Genomic DNA, 21969 nt, shown 5'->3' with positions numbered 1-21969 from the left:
ACTGTCCCAGCTATATCGATTATAACTTTTAGGAGTAAACAATCAGCTTTTGTTGTGAATATAATTAGAAATGATGCATTAAGAAATATATAGCTGGAAATACACAGAAAATGTGTTCTGTAAACGGGGGCAGTGCATTGCGTTAGCAAGCAAAATACCCAGGAGGGCACAGAGGGAAAGGCAGCAGGACGTCATGTCTCCGCCCACCTTATACATATTCATGAGCCGAGCGCCCCTGCGTGCCCTTACGCGATGACGCAACGCGACAACTGCGGGTCCCGATTGCTGCAGCCGCTTGTCAGTGTGACGAAGATTGGCACTCAGGTAAGCTGTCACTCAAAATCCCTCTTTTTCCGTTCCCTATCAATCAAAAGATCTGGGCCGCACGCAAAAATGCCCCGGGGCGAGCAGTGCGGACCTAGTCAGGGCAGCGGAGGGTGTTTTTGGAAGGAAGGCAGAAGCGCTAGAGCTCCGAAAAGAATAATACAATCTGTATACAAGGGAGGGGGGGTAAAAAAATATGTCGGCGTTTTGAGGGCAGAGGAGGATTGTGGAAAAGCAAAGGGCGAGAGCTAGAAACGAGGCCCGACAATCGTAACGTTAGCGCGGAGGGGAGGGGAAGGAGAGGGCAGCTGTCCCCGCTTGATTGATTGACTTGTGTGGGAAGGGTTTGACGATCAACGAGACCAGCCTGTTGTGCAGCAAATGCTTCTTAATATCATTGCAGTCGAATTAGTGTGTATTGCTTTCAAGAAATGCATTTTCATTTGAAATGTTAAATGAGCAATGCTAACGCTCTTTGAGACAACATCCTTCGTATCCATCCGCAGCGGGGTCTTTTTTTGTACCTGCCTAGCTAGGTTAGCTTATTTTCTTGGCAGTGATCCCCCTTGCTAAATATGGCGCGTCACATTTGGCCTCACCGTACAGTATACGAAACACGAATAAGTGAACAGTACCTGACTAACGTTAGCTGTGTCTCGGACAGACGGTCCACTTTTAGGTTAACCTTTATTGTGCTCGTGAGCTAACGCCAATGTGGCGTTAACGGTACATGCTAGCCAACAAATACTGTGGAAAAACGAGGCTTATTCCCGCCGAGCTGCTTAGTCTGCGAATAACACGAACGTTATAGTACATTGGGGTTAAGGTGTTAACCCAAGGGCTTTATTACACTTGTATCTCTCCTTGCCGCCACAAAGGGTGGGGAGCTAACACAGGGCTAACAGCTAAGCCCGTCGTGGTGTGTGTTTAACAGCAGTTGCAGGGTGGCCTTATAACTGCTAACTATTATCATAACAGTGCACCTAGGGTATATAGCTCAACCCTCGCTGTTTTCTGATATTGGTGTAAACAGAAATGCTTATTAATGTTGAAGCGATATATTGAAATAAATCAGTAAACGTTATCCACTCATATTTAACCTCCCCTCCATAGCGTATTTTCTGTGTGCCCCCATATTCTCTTGTTATGGCCCAACGCGTGTGCAAACATCAAAACCACATAGTTTATGGTATGACTTCTCTACATGTCCTTCAAATGCTTCACATTTTTGGGTCATATTCAGGAGTAAATATTTGATCATAGTGTCTGTTTTATGCTCATCCAAAGTTGTCTGTTATTGATTCAGCATACATTGTTTTGTAGCATGGAAACAGTGCTTCATTTCCCCTTGATCACATAAGTGTATTTACAAAGCTAATGATAACTTAAACTCTGACTTTTTCACGGTGCATTGTTAAAAGTTTTGCCTACACTCCAGGAATGTTTAACAGGTAGTCTAACTGAAACTATGTGTATTGTGTAGGTTGGCCACCTGTCCCTCTCTATAATGCCCAGGTGTTTGCAGCATCTGCAGTGAAGTGATGGCAGCCCAGTCGGTTTCCATAGACAAGTACCCAAAGGGAGAGCAGCAGGTGGGTGACAGGGAGGCATTTGGTTTGGACCCTGAAGCCGACACAACCTTCTACAAGTGCCTGAACTGCCCTTTTTTTTGCAAGTTTGAAAAAAAGATAGTCAACCGCAACATTAAAAGACCGTTTCTGAAATAACACCTAAATGTTTCTGACTTCAGCTGTCAGCATTGTCGCTCTTTGCCCATGGATCCCCAGTTATTTGTAGTTGTGATAAGTTGCACTGGATTGTTAAACAAAGAAAAACACTTGCATGTAACACTAGAGCACAGGCGATGTTAATGCTGTTACATCAGTTTTAATAGTCTGCTTGTCTGTCTGCAAAAAAAATCACTTTATGAGATATACTGATGATGAATAAAGCCCTATTTTTCTGACTAGTCTTTCTGTTTATGAGCTTACAATAAGTGCCAAATTTGGGGGTGTTGAGAGCTGAAAATGATCTATGACTAATGAGAAATGTTCCACCCCAAGCAAGTGATTATTTGTAGCTACTTTGTGCTCAATCTCATACATTGTTCATTCAGTCACATGGTATGGGATGGGAGTTATGGTCCTGGAAAAGACCCTGGGTTGCGGGTAGGCAGGCACGGTGTTGATATGTGTGAAAATAAGAAACCTGGCTCCCACTCGATGAGTAAGCGGAGGGTTTGGAGGCTACAGACACATATTAATTTACATTAGGTGATTTGTAAAAGTCTGTGTACACACAGGTTCTAGATAAGTGTAGGCTTGCATTGTAATTTGAAGGCAACACTCTGCAAGTAGTCTAGCTATAGTTTGCTCACAGAGCGATGACAAAATACCCGAGGGCATGAATGAATGAAGACATGTGATTTTGTCTGTCCACCGGAGATGTATGACAGTCATTCTCAGGTCACAAGTATTACAGGGAAACAGGAATAAACTCAGTTCCCTAACTTGCATCAAAGAGTGCTGATGCAGGACTTATAACTCGTATCAACACCTCTTTCTGCAGCATTACTTTTCATCGTTCTTTCAAAAGCATTTAGTGTTGTGTGAAAAATGCATAGCTTTTGTGGATTTCCGACCATGCCCTCATGACTTTCTAAAGGCTTCGTATTAAAACAAGGCTCCGTGTTAAGCTTTGCCTCCAGCTACTCTTGGTCTTCACATGATGTCTTTATGTCTCTCATTCTCCGCCTCTCTTCCCTCTGTTTCTGTTACTCTAGCTTTCTTTTCTCACTTCTTTGATTCCTTTCTTCAACAGATGCAAGGTGTAGTAAAGGTAGACGGAGATTCCGAGCAGAAGTATCTTGAGGGGACGTTGGCAGAGGTGCCCAGCCCAGCCCCCACAGAGCCACAGACACCCATGGACGTGGACAAAGCCTCCATATATCGGTGTGTGTGTACAACACCCCGTATTCCTAAATCAGTGTACATTCCTTCACATTAGCCAGTAGGAAATATCACATGACAAGTCCTCTCATTTGTTCATGTGACTCTTATGGCGCGTTTCCACTGCAGGCCTCGCTCGGTTTGGTTAGGCCTTATTAGGCCCGGCTCACTTTAATGCTGCGCTTCCATTACAGTTTAGGAACTGGGGTAGTTACTATAGTAACGCAGTGTAGGCGGAGCCGTGACGTCATCTTCAATGAGCGCCCCAGAAAACAACACAGCCGTTAGCTCTTAGCACTCAGAGCTCACAGCTCCTCATATCTGTTCAGAAACTAGACAGAAGTTAAACAAGTACAAACCACAGACTGTCTGTGTCATGGCGAATACAGTCGCTGCTTTATTTATGTCTGTAGGCCGTTGTTGTGAGTGTGGACGGTCGGAGCATATATAACGTTAGCTTAGCCAAGCTCCATTTAGAAAACACGCATTTTAAAAGGGTTTCTGCAGACTTGTGAAAGCAACCAAAAACGGGCACGGCTCGGCACGCTTAAAGCGAGCTACCCGCTGCAGTGGAAACGCGCCATAATTTACCCTCTGGTATTTAATAATGTTAAGAGTGTTCATTCATTTTAAAATGATGTGGTATCTGTCAGTATTTGTTTTCATGTACACTAAATGCCGTTTGTTTTTCCACACCTCACAGGCACCCCCTGTTCCCTCTCTTGGCCCTGCTGTTTGAGAAGTGTGAACAGTCCACGCTCAGCTCTGATTGCATCACCTCGGCCAGCTTCGACGTGGACATTGAGAACTTTGTCCGCAATCAAGAGAAAGAGGGCAAGCCCTTCTTCAGCGAGGACCCTGAACTCGACAACTTGGTGAGAACCCTCTCCATCTCAGATTTTTGGCTGCTGGTTTTCTTTTGTTTGTTTTATATCATCTTGGTGGGATTTTGACAGTAGACCACATACCAAAATGTAACTCAAATTGTATACCTCCTTAAACAAGTGTTTACTGCTGGAGATGTTACAATCTCTATAAAAAAAAAAGAGCGACGTTTTGGCTGACCAAAAACGAACTGACCAAAAACGAACTGAATGTGGTCGGGAGGGGCTTATAAGCAGGGCTGCACATAACTGGTGCGCATTTCATTTTAAGGATGAGCACCAAGCAACATCTCCAGGTGCTCCTTTGAGAACCAGGGCAAAAAAGTTATGTGCACCCCTGACTATAAGACAGTTGAGTAAATGTTGTTGATAGACCTGGGCTGCATTCCAATAGTCCATTTAGCTTAGGAACCTTCCTAACGGAGTGAAATGACCCGGAAGTACCTCAGTGGCAGCCATGATAAGTGCCGTTCGAATTCTCTACATGAAAGGAAAGGAGGTTTCAAACTTCCTTTATAACCTCCTTTAGCTTAGGAACCACTGGACCTCCCTTGACGAAAGGAGAGGAGAAAATGCTGCCCCACAATGCCTTGCAGCCGCAGCATTTGCCGTCACACAACATTCGGCCGTTCACGGAAACAACCGATTATGACGGAGAAATAATATCATGAAAGTTACGGTGCTTATTAAGCATTTTAAAACGTATGTGGTAAGTTGCCAAAGTGCTTTGTTTTGAACGTTCATCAGTATTATAATCAAAAAGAGAAATATGAACGTTAGTTTTTACTGAAATGATCAAATAAAGTCAACATTTCACAGTCTTTACTGAGCTGTGTGGAGTTTGTTCAACTTTTAAAAGATGTTTGAATGGTGATACACACAGTGATAGATGTTAAGGACTAACGTTTATAATAAATACATCTGTATTGATTTTAAGATCTTTTCATACAATCATACGTATTGGGATCATTTGTATTAATGTGGACCGGAGGGAGAGGGTGACGAGCATAAGTTTCACTTTCCTTTTTTATTTCAATTCCAACTTTGGTCATGAAGAATATGTTTCTCTGTTGTCCCCGTTCATAAAGCATAAAGCAACAGCATCAGAGCACGGTGCAGAGTCTCTAGATGAGTTTACAGTAGTCCCTCGTTCTTATTAAACATCCATGTTGTAGTCCGCTGTATAGAAAACTGTAGTTTCCATAGTTTCCCCACAGCAGCAGACGCACATTCATGACGTCCGCTGGCGCATCAGAAACACGTCGGAGAGTGAAAGTGCAGTCGATTCTCTAAAGTACCGCAGTCTCTTCTCCTAAATCCTTTTGAATTCTCCTATCCACTATCCCTTAACCCCGTGACGTTTCACTCAGAGGTCAAGGAATAGGAGATAGGGTTAGAACTTAGGAGCTGATTTTTGGATTATCCGACTGCAGCCCCGATGTGACTGGGGGTAATCTCAGTGTGATTTCAGATCCCACTTGACCATCGGCTCCCATTCATATCAAGTGCAGATCATTTGTTTGGAATTATTACATATGCAGATGACCGAAAACCAATTTTAGTTCTGAGGCCAAAACAGGGATGTGAGGTATGTCAAAAAGCAATACGAAATGGAACCCCAACTCATTTACACACTCGCTAGTCACCTTCAACCTCATCAGCATGGTGAGGTGCAGCTTTGTCCACTTGCTGCAGTTAAATATGAGTAAAAACTGAATAACACTGTAACACGGCACATGGAGCAATCAATTCAATTTCCTCAAATAGAGCATAGAGAACTTAGGAAACAAAGTGTAATGGAATTGGAAAGATTAAGGAAAAGGAGGGCAACACACTCGGATCTGTTTCTGCTCTGGTACTGACTACCAGAAGTATGACCAGGGCACACACTTTGAGTTCTCTGGCTGTGGAAACCTGATGGCTTCACATATGATAAACAGTCCCCGTTACACACCTAGAAGCTAAAAGTGGGGTTGTTTGACAGTGGGTTGTGTGCGCAGTATTACCATGTGAGGCAGACCTGCACTGTCCACACTGTCAGCTGTCGGCAGTGCAGATTGGACTAAACTTTCACTGTGTTTTGTTCTTTGTATAATTACACATCATTCTTGGCATAATTGCGCCTACTGGTTTTCATCATAGCTAAATACTACAGGTATTAAATGTGTATGACAGTACCTTACTGTAAGTGTCTAAATCCCCAACATCAGCCACGTAAGAGGATACCCGACGGGGACTCTGATCCGTAGACTGTCTCAAGCTGTTTTTTCTGCTTCTGACCTGTAGATGGTGAAAGCCATCCAGGTGCTGCGCATCCACCTGCTGGAGCTGGAGAAGGTGAGTGACCTGTGTAAGGACTTCTGCAGCCGCTACATTGCCTGCCTCAAGACTAAGATGAACAGCGAGACCCTGCTGAGTGGAGACCCGGGGAGCCCCTACTCCCCCGTGCAGGGCCAGGTCCAGGGTTTCTCCCCTATCAAGACTCCGGTATGGACTGTAAGTGGACTCTACACATCACCACACATTTAGAGTGCGAGAATCATGCATCACCAGCAGGTGGCTCTTTGAGTGCCTTTAGAAGTTAACATCTCATGCATGACACTGACAATTCTTTTTTATTTCTTTACATTTTAATTTCATCCTTTAACCTGCTACACTGTGTCAGCTAGTGTCATGTCAAAGTGCTCTGAAGTGTGAGCCAGCATGTGGAACAAACAGTGACTTTGCCCTTTATGTGTTGTGCAGACCCCCAGCTCTATCTCAGGGACCATCAGTCCTCAGGGTCAGATCGTGGTGCCAGCATCAGCCCTGCAGCAAGGGAACGTTACCGTGACAGCCGTCAACCCCACCCAGGTGGTCGCAGGTATGTCACCATGGCATACAACAACTCCGCCCTCAGGTACTGTACTGTTCTCACAGCAGCATTCTGCAAGGACACTGATCAGCAGCCAGCACACAGCAAAGCACATTATATTAAGGTATGTGTGTTTTTGTTGACTCCAGGTGGGACGGTGTACCAGCCTGTTACAGTCGTCACTCCTCAGGGTCAGGTGGTAACGCAGGCTCTTTCTCCCGGGACAATACGCGTCCAAAACAATCAGGTTGTTCATCTCTCTTTGTGACTGTGATGCTGCTGTATTTGTAAATAATTGGTTCCTTGGCGATTGCTGGCTATTAACTCAAACATGTCAATTCAGAAAAGTCTAACTGCCTGTGTGTGTGCTCAGCTCCAGCTGCAGTTTCACCAGGACCTGAACCTCTTTAATCACGACGACAACTCATCTAAGAACAAACGTGGCGTTCTACCTAAACTGGCCACCAATGTGATGCGCTCGTGGCTCTTCCAGCACATCGGGGTGAGTGTGTGTGTGCTTCAAATGTTTGCCTGTGTAACTGCAATCCTACCAAAACACTGAGGCCTCTATTCCCCTGTCCTTTTCTGTAGCACCCATACCCAACAGAGGATGAGAAGAAACAGATTGCCATTCAGACAAACCTGACACTTCTGCAGGTCAACAACTGGTGAGTGTGCCGACAGCACCGTCCCAACTTCATGTCAGGACGTTAGGGTAACGTTTTCTCCCCAGTGTTCTGTCTGCTCCAGAGACAAGACTCGGCTCTTCTTTCAAAGGAACTGATTTACTATTTTTGCATCGACTTGTGATTATTTTTCAAAATTCCGAGACGATTTTTCTTCTTTATTTCAATTTTATATTAATACAAATGTGGCTGAGTCTGTAATAACATGTTTCTGTGGTGGGATCACCATAGAACAAATATTTGTTTCTTTACTAAGAGAAAAGCAGCTGAATGTAGTTTAAGTTAGTTTTGGTCACAGATGAGACTCCAGCCTCCCCTCAGATCTGAGTATTCTCCTGTTTCCAGGTTCATAAATGCCAGGAGGCGGATCCTGCAGCCCATGTTGGATGCCAGCTCCTCTGAGACACCAAAAGCCAAGAAAAAGACGCCTCAGAACCGGCCGCTGCAGCGCTTCTGGCCCGACTCCATCGCCACAGGAGGGGGGGGCCAGCAGCAAGTCACCATGCCTGATGGTACACAAGAAATAATCATGAAATAGTCTTTATCCTGTGTAACATCCACACTCAAACACCACCTCAATAAGTGAACAGGACCTTTATTTCACTGTGTGTGTACTGTGTGAAGGGGTTCATTTTGAGGTCACAAGTCATTTAGCGAAAATGTCATTTGTTTACCTTGAAATGTCCTCGACACTGTCAGAATCAGAATACCTGTATTCATCCCACAGATGGGACATTTACAATTGTTACAGCAAAGAGCCAAAGATAGCTTAATATAAATAAATAATAAAACAAATATTAAAGATAAAAAACCTAGAAAGTAATCCACCATGAAAAGATGGTTGAGCATGCCAGCCCTTATGAGCATGAGCTGCTCAGCTTGTGCTCTCAACATTTCTATTTTGTAGTCTTTTTGTTCTTGCACCAGCTTTCACTGAGTCACTGTCCTCTCCTTTTCAGGGACAATGGTGACGATGAACATGGAGAGTCTGCAGAGCCTGACGTCAGACGGGGCCACTCTGGCAATACAGCAGGTGATGCTGGGGGGCCACAGCGAGGACGAGTCGGGGGACAGTGGAGACGAAGACGATGACGTGGACATGGCCGGGCTAGGCCTGGACAACAGCGACTCGTTGCAGTAGAGGACACACACCTCACACTCTGAACTACACACAAGACATGTGTCAATAGTTCTCTTAAAATCCTAGTACAGACACACATTAGGTTTACATCCAGCACAAAGTACAGGACGTCCCGCTCCTGCACTCCGACCCCCCCACCCTGCTGAACAGCAGTTTATGCTGAGTACGTACATCAGGAGTTTCCTTTCAGAAACCCTTTTTTCATTATTTAGTTGATGTATGCGAGTGCACTTTTTGTATATTTAAGCTCAAAAAGATGAAATCAAACAGAAGAAAAAGTTAGTGTTTAACACTTGAAGCAAGTTTGTATGTTCCGTTGATAAATGTGATCTATGATTTGTTTCTCGGCCCCTGCTCCCCGTCCCCAGTTGAATTCTCATTTTGGATGCCAACAATTTTCAAGTTGTATCTGTAAGGGTTTGTCTTCACTTTTTGCATGCTTGTGTTTGAGTAGATGTGCGCATTTTTGCGACGGACTCCGCGGCTCTCACTCGGGCCCCTGCGGACCGAGCTCTCACTCGAGCCCCTGCGGGCCGAGCAGAGCTCTCACTCGGGCCCCTGCGGGCCGAGCAGAGCTCTCACTCGGGCCCCTGCGGGCCGAGCAGAGCTCTCACTCGGGCCCCTGCGGGCCGAGCAGAGCTCTCACTCGGGCCCCTGCGGGCCGAGCAGAGCTCTCACTCGGGCCCCTGCGGGCCGAGCAGAGCTCTCACTCGGGCCCCTGCGGGCCGAGCAGAGCTCTCACTCGGGCCCCTGCGGGCCGAGCAGAGCTCTCACTCGGGCCCCTGCGGGCCGAGCAGAGCCTAGTGGAGAGATTAAAAAAAAAAAAGGAGAGATGCTTATTTTTATATACAAACGTATGAAATTCGTGTTTTTGTTTCATTTTTGTGTTCTCCTGTTTTGTAAGGAATATTTATGTACAGATTCATAATTAAAGTTAGCGACCCTGTTTTCCAGGGTTCTTTGAAGTTTTCTAAAAAAAAAACAAAGGAATTGAATCCTGATGAAAATGACTATTTAAATTGGTTTTAAACTTACAATACTAACATGGCCTTACCTGTGTTCTTTTTTTAAAGAATGATTGCCAAGAAGCACAAAAACAAAGTCTGACCCTTGGTGAAATTGGTCAAAAGGACACTAAACTGCAGTCCATGTGTGTGGTTCTGTAAAGCATTGTTAATAATGTTACTTTGCGTACTGCAACATCCATGTTATGTGAAGTAATCTTTCACAGTAACTTGACTGCAGTGCTCAGATTTCGTGCATACACGTTTACCCTCATTGTGTATAACATACGTTATGTCTTTTAATCATTTGACAGTAGTAGCAAACTTTCTAAAATGCACAATCCAGAACACTATGCTAACCACACAATCACAAGTAACCACAGTGAGGTCTGAGCTCCATCGACAAGAAGCAGTGGACTTTTTGCACGTGTTAAACTTTTATTTATGTACACGTAGATGCTGTGCTGAAAACAGAGCAGGTGTTAAGTTGAGCGCCGGCCTGAGGGATGCTGTGGCCCCCTGCCACTACAATCAAATGTAGTGAGAGACTCCACATCTCTATCAATATGTTATTACTTCACAAATAGGGTGCCTCTTGTTTGAAAATCTGTAACATTGTACTGTACAACAATTGTCTGTCAACAGCTGCAGTATCTGGTTCATTTCCTCTTGTAAAGTTGAGGCCTGGAATGGTTATTTGGTGCAGCTGAGGGTGGGGGGGACACTGGGTGGGCTCTCGTCGAGCTCTCGGTTCCTCACTTGCTTTTTATGAAGCGTTGTTCACTTTTCTCTTGTCTGTTTTGCCTTAGAGCTTTCTATTTTGGAATAAACGATGCCTAACTCTCTGCTGTTCCCCGTCTCTGTTCCTTACACTTTGCCTCCACACAGGTATGTGCGGATTAAACCCTCTGCCATTCTGCTGTGATTGTTTATCTCTGTAGTCCTGTCATGTGGAATCATCCAAACTGAGTAATCACATGGTGCTTCAGTTGTCTGTGCTCAGAGCTGGAGAGTTAGAAGCCTCTTCTCTCTGAAAGACAAGTGGAAAGTAACAGTTGAACACAATGGACACTGAAACAAGTCACAGTAATGATCTAGTTATGACAACTGACACCATCTGAGTCCTTTAAAACAAGTCTTTACAATTGTTATGGCCAAGCTTGGTTCATTAATTTTCAACTTTTGTAAAACTTACAAATACAGTATAGCCTACTAATGTGGTGAAACGGATGCATAAGGTTATTTCCATGACAATTAAAACCATTGAACAACACTGTCAGACAGTCTGGAAAGTTAGATTTCTGTGGGAGCCGGAGGGGATTTTTTCAAGAGGATGCAAGAGTTAAGTGGATCAATTGGAAGGACTAAAGAAATAGCATACAAAGAAAGTTTTAAACACCCGTTTGCTTCCAAGTCCTATAACCCTTTTTCACTCATAGTGATTTACATTTGTTTGCATGTGGTCTGAGAGATGCTGTACATGGAAACAAGCCCAGTTTAATTGATTCACATTACAAATTCTTAACGGTGAAAGGAACTTGGTGTCAAGTGTAGCATTTCAAAGCTTTTATGCCATAAAGACAGCTGCTGTACTCGGATTCCACCAGGAGGAGAACCAGCTGTTGGTCAGAGATCTCACAACAAAGTCCCCAACAGCTGTGCAGAGGTCAACTGAACAAACAGGGGCCTTCTTAAATTCCCCTAAAGGCCTCTGTCAGAACAACCTGATAGCCATATTAACCAGTGCCTTCATACCAGGCCGCCGCCACCACTCCTAACACCCCAACACTGTCCTGCAGGGTGGTGTTCAGTCAAGATGTCCATTGTTCTTGCTATTTTAAGTAGGAATAATTTCAAGCAAAAAAACATGGCTGATTCAGCAATAACATAAAGGTAAGCTCTGTTCACAACTGAAAAAAATGCACAAAGACTAAGAATTCAGTGCAGCAGAGCCGTAATGCAGCAGGCTCCAGAGCTAATGCTAACCTGACAGGCTCCAGAGCTAATGCTAGCCTGACATCCTCACAGGCTCCAGAGCTAATGCTAACCTGACAGGCTCCAGAGCTAATGCTAGCCTGACATCCTCACAGGCTCCAGAGCTAATGCTAGCCTGACATCCTCACAGGCTCCAGAGCTAATGCTAACCTGACATCCTCACAGGCTCCAGAGCTAATGCTAATCTGACATCCTCACAGGCTCCAGAGCTAATGCTAACCTGACATCCTCACAGGCTCCAGAGCTAATGCTAACCTGACATCCTCACAGGCTCCAGAGCTAATGCTAACCTGACATCCTCACAGGCTCCAGAGCTAATGTCCTCTTATACCAGCCGCTCTGAAACAAGCAGCTAAAGTGAGTCCAGCAGTCATTTATGATATTTTTGACAACTCTGTTTATACTATAATGACATGTTGTTAAACTATGGTGTGTGTCCTGCAGAAATATGGTGACCATATGGTGAATCTTTTTCAGTAGGCCTACTAGCTTTCCAAAGGCCAAACATCCTGAAACAGGACACAGCTTGCCATGTGCTGACCTCCATCTGTTGGCGGATCCAGCTGAGCGACTGTGTGATGCTGGTGTAAACGCCTGGTTTGTTCCTCATAGCGCATCCAATCCCCCAGCTGGTTGCACCAACCAGCTTCCATACAGAGTCCTGACAGGCCAGAGGACCTCCACTGTCGCCCTGAACACACACACACACACACACACACACACACACACACACACACACACACACACACACACACACACACACACACACACACACACACACACACACACACACACACACACACACACACACACACACACACACACACACACACACACACACACACACACACACACACACACACACACACACTTTTTGGGTTCTTTTTTTGAAATTACAGATTTTATTTCTATGGAGATTTTAGACTTTTAGTATTAATAGTCAAATAAACCTATATTGACATTTGATTTCACAGGTCCTGTAGTTTCTGTGTTATTCTGTAGAAATGAACAGGGCTGCTCCTCTGAAATCACAATGGTGTTTAATGCTTCAAGGAACCATGTGTACCTGGCAGGAGTCGGTTCCTCCCTCCAGGTATCCTGCACACAGCATCCAGGAGGAGATGAAGCCCTGGTAAACCTCCGGCTGGTTGCAGGTCTTCGTGGAGAGCAGCGGCACCATGGCGGAACGCAGAACCACACTGGTCTCTCCTGGAAGAAAACAACTATTTCAAGCATGTATGTATCGGAGAGTGCAGGAACACTAGCGTTATTACATTACACCTGGCGGAATGTTACAACATTCAAAAAGCTGCAGATGAAATAATAGAATCAAAGTCCTGTTCAGACTCACCTTCATCCTCAGTGGCTCCCCATCCAGAGATCCAGCACATGGTGCCCTCCTCAAACTCCTCCCCATGGTTTGGCAGGCAGATGGGCTCCACAAAGCCTACAGAGGAGAATCTATAATGAACTACTTATCCCAATCACCTTTCACCAACAGGACCAACATCTATCAATCAATCAATCAATCATCCAGCTAATGTGTAATTACACCCACATCCTGTTTTCATGTGGTAGCTGTTTGGACAGAAATGACACAACATCAGTTTCGGACAAACAACTCCGTCAGGGGAAGAAGTGAAAAAGGTGAGGACAAATAGATGAGAGCCGACACTCAGACCTCAGACAACTGAAAGGCCTACAATTATTGACACTGTCAGAAGGCTAGAAACCGGAGGGAGGTGGGAGATAGCAGTCACCTCACAAGACTGAGAGACTGAAGGGAGGTAAAGGTGCATTTCATTTCAACTTGGAAGTAGAACATCTGAGTTTAGCGGTTTTTGTTAGCCATGTAGCCACTTTCGACTCCAACAAAACCATCAAGAGGACACAGATGACACGGCTGTGGTGGTCCTGATCACAGATTGCTAGGAAAAGGCCAAGCTGAAAGAAGTAGAACAGCAACGTAGTCCAAAATGTCAGCAAGACTAAGGAGCTGATCGTGGCCTTGGGGAAGAAAGAAGAGAGCCCCCCTTCAAATCCACTGACTCGCTGGGGACTGGTTCACCTCAGACGCTTGAGGAAATTCCAGCTATCCTCTCAAATGCTTAAGAATGTCCACTCCTGACAGGGAACAGTGGTTGTGTATCATCAGGAAACACTGTAAGGTGCTCTAACCTGCCTAAGGCATATTTACAGCCTTGGAAAATCATTAAGGATCCCAGCCACTTCAATCATGGACATTTCTCCCTGCGAAGATCTGGAAGATTCAGATTACGCCAGGCCAGCTCTGAGAGGCTCTGAGAGGCTCAGCACGATTGAGATCTGGAGCTATACATGATGTAATGAACACATGAACAGGATTAGGATCTGGAGCTATACATGATGTAATGAACACATGAGCAGGATTGAGAAAGAGAATGAGGTCATGAAAAAGCCGTTAAAATACCGTTAAAATCAAGTGGCGTGGCCAGTTTCATCAGTGCAATGTCGTAGTCCAGTCCTTTAGGCCTGTAGCGAGCGTGGTATATGATCTGCTCCACAGACAGAGACTGCGCGCCATGCACCGGCTGCTCCGTCAGACCCACATGGACCGCCCACATGGAGGGGTCTGCAAACCTGATAATTGTTCAATATTAACTCAGTATACGTGAGGGACTCTGAGAAATACAATCCCACAAGCTACAGTTGTATCTTATGTCACTCTCATGGCTCTTCTTCTGAATCCAGCTAATCACAAGTCACATGTTTAGAAAAATAAGTTGTATTGCTCTCACAACTTTAACTAAGCATTAGAGTCTGTGCTATGTTGATGTCTTAGTAATGCAGAACACCACTATAGAAAGACTATATGGTGCCTAAGGAGAAATGTCTGCCTGTCTATAGCGACAGGTAGACATTTCTTCTTAGGCCTAATGATAGCCTGGTTGAGCTATATCACATAACACCATCTTATTTTACAAAAAGGAATCCAGTCCTTATTTTATTAGGGGAAGTTTAACTGTTCATACAATTGAGTTAGAATCATCTTTTTTGTCCCTGACAAAATGCAAAGGAAGTGGTGCTTTTCAACAATGAGTGGTGTCTACAGCCTTCCTCTAAACAATGCTCTCTCCTCCTGTCTCAACCAACTCGCTCCAATAAAAACCAAGTATGTCTCTTTCACTCACTCACTGTACCCCTGGTACACCGATCATCTCCGTTACCTCAAAACGAAAGGGCGCCAGCTCGAAAGACATGCTAAACGAACTGGTCTCACTATCCACAAATACATTTATAGACTGCACCAACAGCAGTACAAAGATTCCCTCAACAGTGCACGCTCCTTCCACTACTCCTCTGTAATACAATCTGGCAGCAATAACCCAAAGTCCCTTTTTTCAACTATTAGCAAGCTCCTCAACACCATGAACTCCTTCACCACCTCAAAGTGTGAATCCTTCCTCTCATTCCTCCAAAGCTAAATTGAAATAATACACAGCAACATAGCCAACTCCTCCGTCTCGTCCACCACCCATCCTTTTCCGGAACCTGCCTACCCTCCTCCTTCCAGGCACCCTTTTACAGCCTTCAGACAAATTACCTCACTGGACATAGTTGCCCAAGTCACCGGCATGAATACCTCAACTTCCATCCTGGACCCCATGCCCTCCACCCTTGTCAAGGCCTGCCTCCCCCAACTCACTCATCTTATCACCACAGTCATTAACTCCTCTCTGTCCACTGGAATCCTCCCCCCTGTTCTGAAACTCGCTGCTGTCACTCCCATACTCAAAAAACCTGGTCTCAACCCTGATTCCCTCAATAACTACCGGCCCATCTCTAACCTCCCATTCCTATCAAAAATTCTTGAGCGAACTGTTGCCTCCCAACTAAAATCCCATCTGGACTGCAATAACCTTCATGAACCTTTTCAATCTGGTTTCCGTACTCGCCACAGCACAGAATCTGCCCTACTCAAGGTGACCAACGACATTCTCCTCTCTGCTGACTCTGGTTCCCTCTCAATTCTCATTCTCCTTGACCTATCAGCCGCATTTGACACGATCAACCATTCCATCCTCATCAACTGCCTCCAGTCTTCCATTGGCATTACCGGTACTGCCCTCTCCTGGTTTAAATCCTATCTCTGACAGACATCAATTCATCTCCATTAACAACTCCAAATTCCCCACAGCCCCCGTCAATCATGGCGTCCCTCAGGGTTCTGTACTTGGTCCCCTTCTGTTCATCATTTACATCCTCCCAATTGGACAAATCCTCCGTCAACACCAACTCCAGTTCCACTGTTATGCTGATGACATGCAGCTCTACCTCTCAACAAAATCAATTTCTCCAACCACACACTCCCAGCTCAGCACCTGCCTCACTGACTTTAAAATTTGGATGCAAAACAATTTTCTAAAACTTAACTGTGACAAATCGGAACTTATAATCATTGGCCCAAACTCACTTACCCGCTCAACCCAAGATTTTTCTCTTACCATCGATGGCTCCATTGTCAACCCCTCCACTCACATCCGTAACCTTGGCATCATCCTCGACCCCACCCTCACTTTCCTCCCTCACGTCAACCAGGTCACAAAAACGCTTTCTTCCATTTAAAGAACATCGCCCGCATCAGACCCTCCCTCTCATCGACCGCTGCTGAAACTCTGATCCATGCCTTCATAACATCCCGACTGGATTACTGCAACAGCATACTTTTTGGATCACCTGCATTCACACTAAAACAACTTCAATATGTCCAAAACTCAGCTGCCCGCTTGCTCACCTCCACCCGACGCTCCGACCACATCACCCCTATCCTCCATGACCTCCACTGGCTCCCCATCAAACACCGCATTGACTTTAAAATATTACTTTTCACTTTCAAAGCCCTCAACAACCTTGCCCCCCCCTACCTCTGTGACCTCATCCAACGACACAACCCCACCCGTCGCCTCAGGTCTGCTGAAGCTAACCTACTGCAGCCCAACAGGACAAAGCTCCGGACCTGGGGTGACAGAGCCTTCGCAGCAGCCTCCCCCACACTCTGGAACCCCCTCCCCAGCCACGTCAGATCCGCCTACACTCTCACATCATTCAAACTATCCCTCAAAACTCACCTTTTCACTCTTGCCTTCAACTCCTAATCCACTAACCCCTTGCCCTTATTCCTCCTAGCTTAGCACTTTCTACTTTTGTTGTTATTTTGTTTTACTTGCTTGTAAGCGCTTTGAGCACCAGGAAAAACGCTTTATAAATGTAATGTATTATTATTATTATTATTATTAAAGGCTGCATACAACAACAACCCTACCAATACTCCTGATAAATCCTAATTGCACATTAATAACAGAAGTTGACTCAGATGAGCATATCAACATTTGTTTCAGTTTCTCTCATGTCAGGTCTGACAGGTGGAAAGCCAGTAATCTTAGTTTAGTGAGGTGTTGGAAAGAAAAATGGAAATAGGGTTTTAACAAATATGACATGTCCATCAATACACTCTTTTTCAGATTCAGTGACCACTACAGAGAATACGGGGATTTCACCAGTTTTAATCAGCTGGTATACACAGAGTATTACCAGAGGAACTTGCCTTACTAAATACCCTCCTCTGATGGTTTCACTCAATACCATTCCATATGCAGCTTGTCTGTAAGCGTGTGACTCACCCGTACACACAGTGTGCCGCAGTCAGCACCCAACGGGATGTGATGATGGAGCCTCCACACAGGTGTTCACTGACGAAGTGGAGGCTGACCTGCCAGGGGAACTGCCCCGGCCTGGAGATGTTCCCCCCCACGATACGGGTGTTGTACTGGGGCCTGGATCCGCACTCTGGGTGAATATGTGGAGGGTCAAAGGTCAGCTTGTGCACCTCTAAGGCATCACTTGTTATTCACACACACTGGATTTATACCATGTGCACTAAGACCATTTATCAACACTTGTGCCTCACTAGAGGGGCATCTTTGGCTTTTTTAGTTGTTGGTCATTTTGGTTGAGTTTATGCATTTGGCAAGGTGTGTCAAGGTTGTGATTTTTTAAAATTTTGGAAAGTTTAACCTCAGCTCCCATGGTAAGTCTAGAATAAAATGGGTATCCCAGATACAGACAGTAAGAGCAGGGCCAGCTCGTGGCAGAGGCAGTATAGGCAAATGCTAAAGGTACATCCATCTGTGGGAGGTGCTGCAAATCGGGGGGTTGAATTTTCTTTTGAAATGTTTAACTTTTACTATGTCCTTACTTATACTATTAATACAAATGATTATGTGGTACAAGCACATTTTGTGTGGGTGAGTGGGTTTTTGTTAGCATCTGGTGCTAGCTAGCTGCGCTAATGGATATGAGAAGCCTTTTCTACAATAAGGTGGAGAGTTCTCTCCTGTCAGACTGACGCCGGGATTCCACCAGGTGCGTCTGCCCCACCGGGCGCGTTTCAGAAGCAGAGCGTCTTGCGTGCCGGCTCGCAGTTTTTGTTGATTTGGGCATATTTCCTGTACTTCTACAAGAAAGTAAGGCTACTTTGTACAGACAAAGTTAATAATAATTGTAATAATCCAGTTATAAACAACATGAATCAAAGATATAGAACACACACTAGGGATGTTTTAAGATTCACCGATTTGCAAACGTTCAAGATGCGAGTGCACCGGTTGAAAGAGTTCACATCGGCTACAGTTTGGGTTGAACTCGCGATTTATCGATTGTAGCGTCTTTGCATCGGTAAAAAAACGATTCATTCAAGTAGTACAAGGAACTTAGCGACGCACATAAAGAGGCGACATGGGGTCTCCTCCTACTTGAAAGACTACGGAGGGACAGGGTCTGCAAATTAGTTTATTTGGGGGATGGGCCGGATGCTGTTACCGGTCCACTTCCTGCCCGCCGCCTCTGCAACGCCTTGCGTCGAAAAATAGACTTCAATCCTATTTCGAGCGGAGCCCAGCGGCGAGACGCTTCTGGGCCGCTTCTGAGCCGTAACGCGGCGTGTCTGGTGGAATAGCACCCATTGACTAGAGTGGCCTCGGCGATCCTTGCGGACGAGGTGGCTGTGCCGCGGCGCAGCCGTAACGCGACGCAGACGGACCCGGTGGAATCTAGGGGTAAAGGCACACCTACCCGATTTTGGGAGTCAGAGGCCGTCAGAGGCAGTCGGGCATTCGCGGCGCCCTACTCAGGTTGGTGTGTCCCGCATCGTCGTTGCTTACGGCACATTTTCACACCTCCCGCGGCGGATTCAACATGTTGAATCGGCCAAAGAAAGTCGGCCAAAGAAATCACTCTGATTGGCTGTTGCCTCTTTTGAATGACGAATACACACTACCACTGCCTGCTGGTAAGGACAGTTATTGCCACTCGTCGACTGAAGTCTTTGCGGTGTGTTCGTAGGCGGGCGGCGTAGGCGGGCGGCATAGCCGACGCAGGCGACGTAGCAGACGTAAAAGTCGGGACGCCTTCGGTACGCGTTTTTTGGTCTCAGGTTGGTGTGTAGCGGCCTTGAGACATATGAGTTAAATCACTCTGTGAGGTGTTCTGTCAGAGGGTGGTGTTTAGTTTACAGCAGACTGTGACTGCCATTCTGCCAATAATAGTTTAAATGTCTTCATGTAAACAGTTATGAAATACCTGTCTGTGAAAGGTTATTTGTATTCTTTATTGTTCATATAGAAACCACTGCTTTCTGCTCACTGGTGAGTTAGCCTATGAATGAGTGTTAAGCACATCAGGCTGGCAGCTGTATGGGCATTGCTCTATGGTAGTTGTTATTTGCACATTGTTAATCATGAGCAATGCATCCTTAAAGGTAGGGTAGGTAAGTTTGAGAAACCGGCTCTAGATACACTTTTTGTTATATTCCATGGAATGCTCTTAACATCCCCCTAGCAATGAATATCTGAAGTGCTTTGACAATAAATCCATAAAAAAACGTCATCTGTGGAAGCCGTAGTACTGTAAAAAGCACGACCAATCAGCTGAGCCGGCCCGGCTAAAGTAACTGGATGGCCTACCTGCCTGTCAGCCTTCCATCTGTGCACAAACTTATCTCGTGCCCTCATTGGTCATGTGCGCGTTCGTGTGTGTTGGAGGAGGGGCTCTGTAAGGAAGTGGCAGATTTCTTCCGGCTGTGTATTTTCAAATTCTAGCGCACTCGAGCTGGTTTCTCCAAAATTACCTACCCCACCTTTAAATTGTTTAACTGTGAGGTGTTATACAATTGTACTGTACTCTGGAGAGTTTTTTAAGGTAGTACTAGTAGAGAGAACCAAATATGTAAAGCACTTTTTTGTTAATTTATGATTTGCTGCATATAAGGAATAAAACCAAATCCTCCGTCATACCATATTGAAGTATCATTATTTTGCATCGTGTTGAATCGCATCGTATCGCCCCGAATCGCATAATGTTAAATCAAATCGTATCGAACTGTATCACAACAGGGGTGAATCGTATCGCCTGGTGTTTCAAATGTATCGTTAATGTATCGTATCGTTGGCAACGTATCGAGATGCGCATCGCATCGGCCTCAGTGATGAAGATGCACATCCCTAACACTAGGGTTAAAAAATTCCGGGAATTTTCAAAGATGGAAACTTTCCATGGGAATTAACGGGAATGTATGGGAATAAACTGGGAATTTTCTAAATTGAAGGTTGGCTCTTCATAGGGAACTTAAATATAGTTGGGGGAAGTATATTTTAGCATAATCTTGACTAAAACAAACAGATGCCATTCAAGTACACTTGAATATCTATGCCATAGCACACTGCTTACTGCATGGCTATTGAGACCACACAAAGGTTCGCAACAGGCTCACAAATGTGAAAGTGGAAAAACTGGTTGGCATTCGGGCAAACCTAAGGCTCTTTGAGCCTGACACAGAGCCATCCTCAACAAGGCTGGACAGTGACACTGAAGAGGAAGAGGAAGGGTGTGATGTTGATGAGGCCCAGGAAGAGCCCGTTGACTGAAAGGGTTTAGCAAAAATGCAGAGGATCGCTTGAAGGAAGATTTGCATGTTTAATGGACTTTGTGGAGGGAGAAGGGCTCTTTTCATTTAATATTTTGAATGGGACTTTGTGGGGATTTTTGGATGGGGGGGGTGCATTTTTTAATGAGTGGGGATGAGTATCATTTAACTCAACATTCCTGTTTTCGTTCTTCAATGAAACAAATAATTGTTCAATAAAATAATTAAAACTTGTTCTATTCTACTTAAAAAAATAAAAATCTGTTGAAATGTCATGTTTTTTTGTTTAATTTTGCATCGAATATTTCCAAAATTCCCCAGCTTAAAAAAAAACTTTCCGGAAATGCACCGGAAACTTTCCGCCCATTTGCAACCCTACCTAACACACACGCATTGACTAGAGTGGCTGCAATTGCTGCGCACGGCGCGGCACAGGCCGAACGCAGCGCAGATGGACCCGGTGGAATCCACTAACTACAGCTCAGACTGAGAGGCTCTGATAACTACAGCTCAGACTGAGAGGCTCTGATAACCTCAGTTCAGACTGAGAGGCTCTGATAACTACTGTATTTTAAATATTATGTGCATGCCCTTTCTAATGTTTTATTGGGGGTGTGCCCCTTTAAAGATCATAAACACAGATCAAAAGCATCCACTCTGAGCTGAAAGCATCAGAATCACAAGTCTATACTAGTTACATGCAGTCATATACATGTATTCAGTAAACACACACTCATGCACACACACTGGTCCCACATATTTGATGTAGCTCATAGACTGTATGACGTAAGTACATCAAACCCTTAAGGTTTCACATGTTATGGAACACAGCTGTGGGTCATTTTTAAATACAGAGTGTAACGGAGGTGATCTCTGGGGCCATAGATCTCGGCCTCCGTTACGGATTGTGTAGCTTTGTTGGTGGCGAAATGTAGGTAGTGTGTGTGAGATCCTGGTGGCTGCAGGCTGTGCCCACGTGAACAGCAGCAGCAGGATTGAGGCTGTGTGTATTGTGTTCATGCTGCAATAAATGCCCACACCGGGTTATATTTGGGACGTGCTGCCTCTGCCTCCTTGCATGGTCTGGGCCGCTCAATTGTCAGCTTCACACAGAGTAAGGTGTTTATTTATTTATTTAGCTTATTAGTTAGCTTATTATTTATCTTAGCAGGAA

At 45.0% G+C, this 21969-nt stretch overlaps 2 protein-coding genes across 5 annotated transcripts in view; one reads left to right on the top strand and one right to left on the bottom strand.

Moving 5' to 3' along the window:
* The first annotated feature begins 213 nt into the window (after positions 1-213).
* On the top strand, positions 214-10686 carry pknox1.1 (pbx/knotted 1 homeobox 1.1). Of its 4 annotated transcripts, none has more exons than XM_034202060.1 (11): positions 237-324; positions 1808-1916; positions 3145-3275; positions 3976-4147; positions 6443-6652; positions 6902-7055; positions 7160-7257; positions 7384-7512; positions 7602-7678; positions 8042-8208; positions 8656-10686. In XM_034202060.1, exons 2-11 carry the CDS (start codon positions 1866-1868, stop codon positions 8835-8837), a joined length of 1371 nt encoding a protein of 456 aa, XP_034057951.1. In that variant the 5' UTR covers positions 237-324; positions 1808-1865; the 3' UTR covers positions 8838-10686. The 4 variants fall into 4 exon arrangements, with proteins under 4 accessions (XP_034057950.1, XP_034057951.1, XP_034057953.1 ...); XM_034202062.1 differs by lacking the exon at positions 237-324 and adding an exon at positions 389-1513; XM_034202059.1 differs by lacking the exon at positions 1808-1916 and having other exon boundaries at positions 214-324.
* Positions 10257-21969, bottom strand: part of tmprss3a (transmembrane serine protease 3a) — a 26705-nt gene continuing 14992 nt past the window's right edge. The window contains 6 exon segments of the mRNA XM_034202077.1: positions 10257-10871; positions 12378-12527; positions 12903-13045; positions 13188-13283; positions 14286-14455; positions 17497-17662. Of these exon segments, the coding sequence (XP_034057968.1) occupies positions 10827-10871; positions 12378-12527; positions 12903-13045; positions 13188-13283; positions 14286-14455; positions 17497-17662 (770 nt within the window). The 3' untranslated portion in view covers positions 10257-10826.

The sequence above is a fragment of the Gymnodraco acuticeps genome, unplaced genomic scaffold (assembly GCF_902827175.1).
Source record: "Gymnodraco acuticeps unplaced genomic scaffold, fGymAcu1.1, whole genome shotgun sequence".
Lineage (NCBI taxonomy): Eukaryota > Metazoa > Chordata > Actinopteri > Perciformes > Bathydraconidae > Gymnodraco > Gymnodraco acuticeps.
The sequence above is the reverse complement of the archived record's forward strand: the minus strand, read 5'-3'. Positions and strand labels throughout refer to the sequence as shown.

Bases quoted from the DNA above. Each gene is read 5' to 3' on its own strand.
- pknox1.1 (XM_034202059.1), top strand. From the start codon at position 253: ATGACGCAACGCGACAACTGCGGGTCCCGATTGCTGCAGCCGCTTGTC. The intron at 325-3,144 runs GTAAGCTGTCAC...TTTCTTCAACAG, and splicing joins TGACGAAGATTGGCACTCAG to ATGCAAGGTGTAGTAAAGGT. The intron at 4,148-6,442 runs GTGAGAACCCTC...TCTGACCTGTAG, and splicing joins ACCCTGAACTCGACAACTTG to ATGGTGAAAGCCATCCAGGT.